Consider the following 12,410-nt stretch of genomic DNA (forward strand, 5'->3'; position numbering starts at 1 on the left):
TCACGAGGAAGAAAGGAATTATATTCCTTATATACACAGGGAAAAAATAGAAAGAAAAAATAGAAGAAAGAAAGAAAGCCTGATGGCTTCAAACAAATAGGGCACAATGGAACCCTCAAATAAAAAACGGAGTCTCTTATCTGCGCGTTTAGAATTGAATGCAAATGCGGTCTGACGTCGAGCCCTGCGCTACGGCGTGAAGGGGCGGCCATCTTTTCACTTAGCCGCATGAAAGGGAGACGGCAGCGCATTGTCCACTCCAGCCTGCCGAAGGTATCGCAGCAAACGGCCATTCCCACCGCAGTCAACATAAATTCAATTTAGACCCCCCCCCCGCCCCGGCCCAGCCCCACTTCAGCTCCAATCCAAGCAACGTGTCACGTGTCAGACGTCGGGGTAACGAGCATGAATGGAGCTTCATAACAATGCGGGCGCATTTTAAGAAAAAAAAAAAAAACTCAATTTATTTCTGAGAAAATATCTCTGAACTCCATCAATGGACAAAATAGGTATGCGCCTACACAGGTAGAATCAAAAGGCAACACAAGGGCCCCAACAAACCAATCCGCTCTGAAGCCCCCGGTAATCAGCGGGACCGCGTCCGGCGCGGCTCGCGGCTAACCGTCGCGCTTTATGGAGCTGGTGGCGGCTCAAACGTGATGTTCACATTTGGGCTAATTACCGTTAGATTGGATTTCCTTCCCGAGAGACAGGAGTGGCTTAGAACGCATTCTGCTCGTCTCAGCTATAAATGCCAGTCCAGAACAACAGCATATAAACATGACGGCAAGTCGGACCTCCAGTCCGTTATTAAACACTGCACTGAGCTCCAGTCTGTTATTAAACACTGCACTGAGCTCCAGTCTGTTATTAAACACTGCACTGAGCTCCAGTCCGTTATTAAACACTGCACTGAGCTCCAGTCTGTTATTAAACACTGCACTGAGCTCCAGTCTGTTATTAAACACTGCACTGAGCTCCAGTCTGTTATTAAACACTGCACTGAGCTCCAGTCTGTTATTAAACACTGCACTGAGCTCCAGTCCGTTATTAAACACTGCACTGAGCTCCAGTCTGTTATTAAACACTGCACTGAGCTCCAGTCTGTTATTAAATATCAGCACTGAGCTCCAGTCTGTTATTAAACACTGCACTGAGCTCCAGTCTGTTATTAAACACTGCACTGAGCTCCAGTCTGTTATTAAATATCAGCACTGAGCTCCAGTCTGTTATTGAATATCAGCACTGAGCTCCAGTCTGTTATTAAACACTGCACTGAGCTCCAGTCTGTTATTAAACACTGCACTGAGCTCCAGTCTGTTATTAAATATCAGCACTGAGCTCCAGTCCGTTATTAAACACTGCACTGAGCTCCAGTCCGTTATTAAACACTGCACTGAGCTCCAGTCGTTATTAAATATCAGCACTGAGCTCCAGTCGTTATTAAACATGCACTGAGCTCCAGTCGTTATTAAAACATGCACTGAGCTCCAGTCTGTTATTAAACACTGCACTGAGCTCCAGTCCGTTATTAAACACTGCACTGAGCTCCAGTCTGTTATTAAATATCAGCACTGAGCTCCAGTCTGTTATTAAACACTGCACTGAGCTCCAGTCTGTTATTAAATATCAGCACTGAGCTCCAGTCTGTTATTAAACACTGCACTGAGCTCCAGTCTGTTATTAAACACTGCACTGAGCTCCAGTCTGTTATTAAACACTGCACTGAGCTCCAGTCTGTTATTAAACACTGCACTGAGCTCCAGTCTGTTATTAAATATCAGCACTGAGCTCCAGTCTGTTATTAAATATCAGCACTGAGCTCCAGTCTGTTATTAAACACTGCACTGAGCTCCAGTCTGTTATTAAACACTGCACTGAGCTCCAGTCTGTTATTAAATATCAGCACTGAGCTCCAGTCTGTTATTAAATATCAGCACTGAGCTCCAGTCTGTTATTAAACACTGCACTGAGCTCCAGTCTGTTATTAAATATCAGCACTGAGCTCCAGTCTGTTATTAAATATCAGCACTGAGCTCCAGTCTGTTATTAAATATCAGCACTGAGCTCCAGTCTGTTATTAAATATCAGCACTGAGCTCCAGTCTGTTATTAAATATCAGCACTGAGCTCCAGTCCGTTATTAAAAACAGCACTGAGCTCCAGTCGTTATTAAAAATCCAGCACTGAGCTCCAGTCTGTTATTAAATATCAGCACTGAGCTCCAGTCTGTTATTAAATATCAGCACTGAGCTCCAGTCTGTTATTAAATATCAGCACTGAGCTCCAGTCTGTTATTGAATATCAGCACTGAGTGCCAGTCTGTTATTAAACACTGCACTGAGCTCCAGTCTGTTATTAAATATCAGCACTGAGCTCCAGTCTGTTATTAAACACTGCACTGAGCTCCAGTCTGTTATTAAATATCAGCACTGAGCTCCAGTCCATTATTAAATATCAGCTCAAAAGAAAGTAAACAATGGCCTGAGTACAAATTGAAGCCCAACACTAAATTTGGTTTCCAACACTGCCATGCCTTGGGTGAGGGGGAATTACTCCAGGAAGAGGAAGATGAAGTGATGAAGGCTGTAAAGCTGGGAGTATAACTGATAAGAATGCTAACTTGAACCACAGCCAGACAGGGCACCTCAAACAAACGTGTTTCACTGATCAGCAGGGTGAACATCTTCAGACTGCCAGCTCGAGACCTGCTTATGACACCCCAAAATCCACAAAATATGCATTCCAGTCATTTGAGTCCGGGGGGTGGGGGTGGGGGGGGGGGGGTGCCTACAGCTAGGACGTCCTGTATTTCACCCAAAAACGGCGCGATCCCCACAGTCCTGCTCCTGCTGCTAGAATTATGTGCCATCGATGTACTAATAGGACGCACTGAAAAACCAAACTGCACAGGACACTCTTGCGAACAACCTAAAAAATGTGACTCGCTACGTGGTATGTAACGCTATTTGATGACTAACCGAGCCCCAGCAATCCATTCGCACGCATGTGCTGTGGCTCAGACTCGAGCCAGGGAATGCTGGGAAACCCCGATGTGGGGTTAGGATGCTTCGAATCCAGCGGTCAGGACTTCACCAGTGCAGAGGTAAATCATTGAGAGCCAAGCACGGTGAAATAAGATGAACTGCTGCTTACTTTAGCTGCACGTCTCCGGACAGGATACCTGTGCAATGCCTGGATATATGGAGGAGAAATAATATTATGTAAAATAATACTGCAACTTAATATTCTGTAGATTTTGAGGCAACTATGGTCCATTTTAACTACAAGCACAGGAAATGTGTTCCTGTGCAGAGTGGCTAACACTAATGAATACAGAGTGCAAATGAAGTCACTCCGGAAACAACATTAAGCACAAGCAGTGCAGAGACACAGCCAGACGGTCGGATATTCACAGCTCAGTGCTCTGCTGGAGCAACAGGGCGGTGCCGACTGCTACGCTGTAAACCTGGACCAATAGAAACACTGCAACCTGACCCAATAGCAAGCCAGCCTTATAGCAACCTGACCCTATACGAATCCAACCCCACGGCAACCTGACCCTATAGCAACCCAGCCTTACAGCAACCTGACCCTATACGAATCCAACCCCATGGCAACCTGACCCTATAGCAACCCAGCCCAATATCAACCTGACCCTATATCAGCCCAACACTAGCCTTATAGCAACATAACCCTAAAGCAACCCAGGCCTATAGTGACCCAGCCGTATAGCAACCTGACCCAACAGCAAGCCAGTCTTATAGCAACCTGACCCTATACGAATCCAACCCCATGGCAACCTGACCCTATAGCAACTCAGCCCAATATCAACCTGACCCTATATCAGCCCAACCCTAGCCTTATAGCAACCTAACCCTAAAGCAACCCAGGCCTATAGCGACCCAGCCATATAGCAACCTGACCCAATAGCAAGCCAGTCTTATAGCAACCTGACCCTATACGAATCCAACCCCATGGCAACCTGACCCTATAGCAACCCAGCCCAATATCAACCTGACCCTATATCAACCCAACCCTAGCCTTACAGCAACCTAACCCTAAAGCAACCCAGGCCTATAGTGACCCAGCCGTATAGCAACCTGACCCAATAGCAACCCAGCCTTATAGCAGTCTGACCCTATAATGGTATTTCCATAGGAAATGTGCGTAATGTGAGGGGGGGGGGAGGTGAGGGGAAGTGGACTCTCAGGATGCGGCCGCTAGCCGTTAGCATCCAGACTGCGCCGCTCACACCTGCGCTGTTCAGGAGCTACGCGGCCACGCCAAGCGCGACCAGACAGGTGCCGTCACGCCAAATTCCTGCGTGTTAAAATGCTGCTGTCGCCCTTCTGGGCGGCACTGCCTGGGCACACAGCCCCACGCCGAGCCCGTTCTGTCCTGGCCGGTGGGAAAAGCTTCAGGACTGGCCATACGGAGCCTGCTGTCTCAGAAGCAGCACATCCCTGCAAGATTTAAGTTCCAGATCTTAAATTCTGCACTTCTGTGCACAAAATGTCTGAAATGTCTGCACATGCCTACCAAGGGCCTGAACAGAGGCCTGAGGGAGGACCTGCCTCTTGCTCTTACACACACACACACACACACACACACACTCACTTCACACACTCAACACACACCGCACGCACGCACCACAAAGGGGGAAAAAGTTGTCTGTGCCAACAAAATCCAAGCTAATTCTGGCATTTCAAGGCAGACCATTTTGACCTCACGAAAATTTTAAAAAGACCGTATGAACCAGAAACAACAGGATCTAAATGAACATGTACACAGGTACCCACAAATACACATACACACACAACCACACATACACACAGGTACCCACAAATACACACACACACAACCACACATACACACAGGTACCTACAAATACACACACACACACAACCACATGTACACACAGGTACCCACAAACACAAACACTTACTAACAGACAGGCACACAGACACACACACACCCTTGCATACAGAGACACACAAACACACACACACACAAACACACACACGCACAGCCGTGCCTCAGAGCGGCTGGCCGGCAGTAGGCCGTTTGATCCCCGGCTAACTAATCCCGAGGTCACTTACACGTGCGCGGCCTGCCACACTGTCACAGGGAAGTGACCTCACGCACCTGACCAAAACCGTGCAGCAGAGCCGCGTGTGTGTGCGCGCGGCCTGCCACACTGTCACAGGGAAGTGACCTCACGCACCTGACCAAAACCGTGCAGCAGAGCCGTGTGTGTGTGCGCGCGTGTGTGTGCCAGTTCAATAAAGATGATTTATGGCCCGAACGAAAGCATGAACGACCGTGAAATACGCGCCGGTGACACTGCCCCGCGCGCACTCATCGCGGGAAGATAAATTGCCAAGATATACGCTTAAAGAATACATACAGAGCCCGTAATTACCTCTTCATGCCACAGCGGGCATAGCGTAACGACGCGGCCGATTCTATATCATATTCCATACCTCGTAACGCGCACCTTGTCACACGCCGGGCCTTAAAAAGGAAACCATTACTGGCATCCTGCAGCCGGGGGGGCATTCTGGGTAGACATGGGCGTGGAGGACTTCAAAATCAACATTTAGGAGGCAGGGAGGCTTTTGAAAATGGTTATTCAGGCTTGTTAAATGCACCCTAAAATATACAGACACAATAGTGAGGGGGGGCATATTTATAAGACTGGAAATACGCTCATATTTAACACTTACATTTCGGAAATTCTATGTTTTTTTTTATGTAAAAAAAAAAGAAAAGAAAAAAAGAGTGCACACAACAGACAAATGTGTAACTAACGTGTATGCTGAAATACTGAAACTTAATTCTACATGGAGAGAGCGAATGGATCGCAGATTATTTTTCATTTCCTCAGATACTGTACTTCAATCGCCCCTCCCCCCCCTCCAATAAGCAGACCCCCTGATTATTCAGGTCTGTGCTTAAAACCAGCATCGGAAACGGAGATCAAAGCCTCCTGAAACCCCCCCGATTCGGCAGAATTAGCATGCAAACAACGCCCCAGCTCTCAAGACACCCCGATCACTTCAGATCTTTCTCTTCAGTCAAAGCTCTCCGCGCATTTAAAAAAATAATCTTCATCTTCAGCACTGGAAAAGCCTTCCGTTCACATTTTTTTTTGTTGCCACATTTCGTCCCATTGGCTACCGTTTCAGAATAAGTCCAGTCGCTCCGCGGGGCCGAGGCGAGGGGGGAACAGCGGCGAGCGCGTCGCTCGCGCTAACGGGATCAGCCCGACCTCCGCCCCAATAATCCACTGACCGTTGGGGAAGGACGAAATGGAGGTCACCGCGGAGACGGAGAGAGCCCAGGGTCACCACAGAGCGACGGGACGGCTGAACTTGACCCCCGAGGCCAGGGGGACGGTGGAGGACTGCCGTGTCGGTTAAGAGCCCCCCGAGACTCCGTGGCAAACGGGCCGCCCCATACGCCGCGTCCCAGGGACAGCGCTCCCTCGAAACACTTCACAAGAGAGGTGGCTTGTGGGAGATGAAGTCCAGACGTGGAGGTTGCAAGGTACGTTCGGCAGCTTGTGGACCTCGCTGCCTGCCGGTACCTGTTGCCTGAGGCAGAGGAAGGCCTTCCCACAGCGCAGGTAGGCGTCACACCTGTGTTGAAAGCCTGCCGACGCGCTGAAGGCTAGCAGCGCATGGAGCTGTTCACATTACCCCTCTCTGTCCACCTCCACAGAGGGGTCCGGGGTCCCAGAACCGCCGTAGCCGAAAAGCCCACACCCCCGGAACGTGCCGTCCTCATCTGGGGCCTCTCCCGAAAGCCCTGGATTTACGGAGAGGATCCCCAGCCGCTCCGCCAAACCCTAAACGCCCGCCCAACACAGTACCGGCAGGGTACGAGTACTTCACACAGCAAGCACCAGAGGAGGAGGCCCCTATCGACACCCTCAGATTTTAACAGGTTCTTACGGCAGTCTGACACAGATGAGAATGAGGGGGCGCGCTGTTTGGTTTTCCCAGATACACACCCCCACTCAACCCCAAACCCCTGAGCCACACCCCCTCCCCAACCCCAACAAACCCCTCTTCCCGTCTAGCGCTACATGGGAAACTAGCGTACAGCACAGCGCCATTCCCCATTAGCACCCCCCCCCCCCACCCAAAAAAAAACTCAGCCCCTGCGCCAACCCGTCTCCCCAAGAAGACTGCATCTTTTATTTATCACTCCTTGGCTTTATTTTCACTGTGAATTCCGGGCTAAGATGCAATCAGCCCAAAACCCCCCCCTGTCCCGTGTGCACTCCTGTCAGACTCCACTGCTAGCATGTAGAATGAGGCTTAAACATGCACACACAGACTGTACACACACACATACACACACACCACATTACAAAAGGGGATGGGGGGGGGGAGGGATTATCTGTGCCAACAAAACCCAAGCTAATTCTGATGTTTGACCACTGAAAAACAGAACAGACCGTTTTGATCTGACAAATTATTTTTAAAAAGGCCAAAACAGACCAGAAACAACGGGATCTAAATGGTCATTAAGCCAGACAACATACAGACACACACATATTGTCAGCTGGACTCCCTCTGGCGCGAACCCAAGGGCACAATGCCCAGGTAAGGCACTCCAACTGCGTTTGGAGGAGGGGAAAATTATCATGCAGAAAATTACGTTTGCAGATTGCATTACAATTAAAACCAACCGCAGACAGCGAAGCGATTAAAATCCTGAACTCCGTCCAAGGGCGTGGAACCTCAGATGTGAGACAGCTCGCAACAGCGCCCAAACAAAGGTGTTTGAACTTGGAACGTGGATGTTCGTTTGGCAGGTAATATTCGACGGTAGAAAGGGAGGACGGCTGTTGTTGCCGTTGACATCCCCCACCCCCCGCTCGGAAAATTTACTGCGTTATCTTTTCCCCCATTTCGTTTAACTGACGCTACCCAATTAAGAAACGTACTAATATTTCTGCCGGCGCAAAACAAAAACGCGAACCCGAACCAATTAGCAGCAAATTTGTGCAAATTACCAAGGTCCGTTTAAAAATAGAGACTCTGCAGCTTTAAATCGCTATCCCTCCCACCCCTTTCCAAATCTCTTCTATTTAACAAGCAGTGAAAAGAAATAAAAAGGCGCTTTTGTTCCCCTTCCTTTTGGAGAGTGACAGAAAGCTGAAAAGACACAAATGAACGCGAAAATGGAACAAAGTACCAAGCTTTCAATGGGAATGCCTGACGGCTATTTGATATGCGCACTCGGCAAATACAAGCTAAAAAGACTAGGGGGGTTGCTCCCAGGAAAAGAAATAGCCGTTCTGGTTCTTTTAAACAAATAAAATATTCGTTCACATCATGAGAAAACGTTGCTATAGTCTATGCATGTTATATCCGGCTGGTAACGTTGATGATTGAAAATACTAGGGAGATTGAGAGTAGATACGCGTTGGCGTGAAGAATGACAAACCCAGAAAGCTAGTTAGCTGGTCTAGCTACGCCAATAACCTCCCCCATGCCTTTCACTTCGAAAAAAATAAACAGAATAGGCAAGAGGGACAGCCTCGTCTTTTTTCCACATCGCTACCCAAAACACCACAGCTTCTCTGGCTAGCTGAAATGGAAAGCTGAAGCCCAATCTGACTAAAAAAAACAAGACAAAAAAGAAAAGAGGTCGAGCAAAATAATCTCGCAGTTAAGTATGTTATTGTGAGACCAAGCCAGCTATACAATTTAACAACCATCCACTTCCGTAATGATTCTTCCCTTCCAGCTAAAAAAATGTCCCGTCGAACAAAATAATTAAAAATAGAGCTAGCTATAGCCGATCACAAACCGAGCTGGCGACTATGCAACCAACCGTCAGGAATTTAATTTATTTGGCGAAGAGATGACACGCCAATGCAATTTTTAAAGGAACCATTTAGCTCGTTCGACAGCTAGATTTAAAGCCCCGATATATGCCCTTTAACATTCCTCCCTTTGTTCAAAGCAAATTTATTCTTGTTTTCTTTTTCCCCAGTGTTTCTCAACACGTTCACCGTATACAAATGTAACCACTGTATGTTGCAAATGTAAAGATTTGATTTCGGGGGAAACGCTTTCAGAATGGAATAAATAAAATATTGTCCTCCCCTGTCCGCGCACTCACCGACTTGCAGTACGTTGTCTACGCAGCCGCTCTCCAGCAAAGCGATGCCTCGTCGGAAAGGCAGCCGCGTCTCGTCGCTGTTTTCCGCGGCGGCCCCACTCTCCTCTCCGCCTGTGTTGAAGGAAGAATACATGCAGATCTCCCGTTCGCTCCTGGGGAAAGACCAGTAGACGATCCTCCTTTGGACGGGCTCCGGGATCCTTTCGAAACGCTCCTCCACCCTCTGAAACGGCCACTTCTCGGCTACCTTCCTTGCCGCGATGTCCAGTAGCGACTCCGGGCTCTGGGTTTTGCCCGATCCCCCCTGGGCAGTCCCCGGACCACCACATGCTGTTCCTCCGGCCCGCTGTCCCTGTCTACACGTCGGGTTATAGCCGGGTCGGCAGCAGAGCCGTTTAGCTGGGGGCTGCTGAACGCGCTCCGCCATGATCGCACTGCTCTTACAGCAACGGCGGAAGTCACAGTACCATATAAACGGGATAAGGAAGGGAAAGGGTACACTTTGCTCGATTGTTCCCCGTGTATGGGTAGCCCGACCTTATTTGGTAAAATAGGCGGTCGCTCCGAGTGTTGATAAGTCCTTTGTGTAGCTTAATTAAGCATGAGAGGCGGATACTGGCTGTCTGGCAGTCCCCGTGCTGGGCTAAAAAAGGAACGAGAGGCGGAATTCCCGAACGTCGGCGAATCCTCTGTGCAGCCATACAAGGCCAAATAGGCGGAGTTCAGGAAGGTCGGAAAACTTTGATGTTTTCCTTTACGAGTTCATAGGCGGCTGGTGTTACATTCTGTGTGCGAACAGCACAGCCAGGCTGCACATACGTCGAGCCTCAACCAATGGGGGTACCGTTGTCCCAAGACAGACGGAAGTGTTGGTCTGATTGGATGCAGCTCCTTTGTCAATAGGAAGTTTAATTTCACCATGCTCCCAGCAATTCGATCATGAAGATCTTACATTAAATATGGTCATTTTCAATGGATGGTGTTGTCGCTATTTACTAGTTAAATATTTTCATTTTCAATACTTTTGAAAATCGATGTATTTCTTTCTAACTGGCAAAACATGTCCAATTGCTATGACAGTCCAGGATAGGGTCCTTAGTGTCTTTTTATTCTGACTACGAAGCAAATGTGAGATTGCAGCAATGCTTTTTAAGTCTTGATAATATAAATGTACATAATCAGTTACATATATGCAGAAAAACGAATGCTGTAAAATGTCATTACTTTGTGTTTTTTCTTTCACTTTGCCTATGCTCCCAGGCACCAACCGCTAAAAGGCGGAGTTTTGTGTAATGGGCGGTCTCAGACGTTTCATTGAGTTTTACGGGGGAGGCGCCTGACAACTACAGGGTCGTGGTCCAGTGATCTGCAACCACAGGCTCTCCAACCGTAAAAACACGAGCCTGACGAAAGGGTGAAGGAGGAGTCTCCCGGCGAGAAAGCTTTGATTGTGGAGTGGGAGCAAAGACAGTGACGCTCTACGTGGCGCTGTATTTGGAACGGAATGTGGGCTGGCCCCGTTCGCTCGCTCAGCCGGAGCAGAGTTCCATTTTCAGAAGCCGTCTGTGACGTAAACGTTTTCTTTTTTCTTCCCCAAAACAAAGGAACACTTTAGGTGTGGAAGTGAAACTTAATGGTTTAACGCAACATGAATAATGTTGCAACTCTTGCACTGCCTGCTTTGATGTAATTTCGCGTAGGACAATGCCTTTTTTACTTATAATTCAATAATATACACGACTGTGGGTACTTAAATAAATTTGTCAAATGTATTGTAAATGGCAATATTTTCCAGCCATAAATATGATATGTCATATGTCAAGTACAGGTTCCGAAAGCTATCTAGTCCTACAAATCAATGGATCCAAAACACAGTCCAGTCCAGCCTGCTGGTTTTTGTTTCAACCAGTCTTTATTAAGATTTTTGTAAGTGTGTGTGTGTGTGTGGTATATATATATATATATATATATATATATATATATATATATATATATATATATATATTCCTTAAACTTTAACGCAATACAAGTTTATGATTTATGCTAGCCTACAATTTAACCTATTAAAAGCTACAAACTCTTTATAAATGAATCGTTTCTCATACAGCACAATGCAGAGATGAAGAAGTATTAGTTGATCTGACTGATTAAATTACCTTGGATGTGAATATGGGACACATATTCTTCATAGTTTGCACGCTATTTTTATTTTTGACATAACAGCCTTCAATTGACCCAGTGTGTGGGGTGTGCCACAAGGGCTGATCCTTTTCAGGATTGTGCCAACTTCTGCTCTTGTAACAAACCAGATGTTGTAACAGCTTACTGGTACAGAAGTTTTTAAGAAATTCGATCAGTAACAGCTCACTGGTACGGCTGCTTGTTAAGCGCTACTAGCAGTAACCGTTCACTGGTATAGCTGTTCATGGAGGAGAGGAAGGCGAACTCCAGGGGTGCTTTCACTGGTGAAGGAAAGTAGACTGTGTTCAGTGTGTTCCAGTTCCACAAAAGTACATGCAAAAAAATAAATACAGAGTAAAATACTACATACTTACGCAAGATCTGTTCATGTGCGTCACCTTTGGCGTTTGTCCAGATTCTTACGTTCATAAATGAATTAAACGTTCCCTCGGCAGTTGATGTTTTGCGTTTCTACGCAAATGGCGTTCATACCTGTTACCGAGCACCTTCCTGAGAACTGGTGGCCCATTATTGACACAGGAAGTGAGCAATACTCCTGGTATTGTGAGAAAACTTTCTGAAGGTGGCTTATAAACAGGGTTTTTAATTACAGCAGATTCGCATGCAAGTGATCAAGCTCAAGGCATCTACACCAGTTATGTGACCTTCAGCAGGGTTAGCATTGAATTTAACATTCTGCACTTGGTTTAAGATTTATCAGTAAATTAAGATGTTTTAGTTTAGGTGCATTTGAAGAAAATGGTAATTAATAACCCAGTACACAGGTTTAGGAGTCATATTTAACATCTGTTGGAAAAATAAGTGGTTGTTTGTCTTATAATTAGGTAGTGAACTTGTACCATCACCTCTGTGATCCCAAGGAAATTGTGGAATTACAGAAGTTAAAATAGCTACAGACTACAGTTTAATGTAAAATTCCAAAACTTGATGCCTTATAGTTAGACATTACTTTGGCAATGACAGCGATACAAATTGTAATATACACATTTGAAGATATTTGTCTAGTTTTGCGTTGGAAGGGCAAAGTGGCATAGTTCTGTGGTTATTCCTCCTGAGCAAATGCCT

General features: G+C 46.8%; 1 protein-coding gene across 1 annotated transcript in view; it reads right to left on the reverse strand.

Annotated features, from left to right (window-relative positions):
* The window catches only part of zswim6 (zinc finger, SWIM-type containing 6), an 89,926-nt gene extending 79,978 nt beyond the window's left edge, over positions 1 to 9,948 (reverse strand). Inside the window, exon 1 of the mRNA XM_064306892.1 lies at positions 9,144 to 9,948. Within this exon, the coding sequence (XP_064162962.1) occupies positions 9,144 to 9,570 (427 nt within the window). The 5' untranslated portion in view covers positions 9,571 to 9,948. The remainder of the gene's footprint in view (positions 1 to 9,143) is intronic.
* Positions 9,949 to 12,410: the final 2,462 nt, after the last annotated feature.

The sequence above is a fragment of the Anguilla rostrata genome, chromosome 14 (genome assembly GCF_018555375.3).
Source record: "Anguilla rostrata isolate EN2019 chromosome 14, ASM1855537v3, whole genome shotgun sequence".
NCBI lineage: Eukaryota > Metazoa > Chordata > Actinopteri > Anguilliformes > Anguillidae > Anguilla > Anguilla rostrata.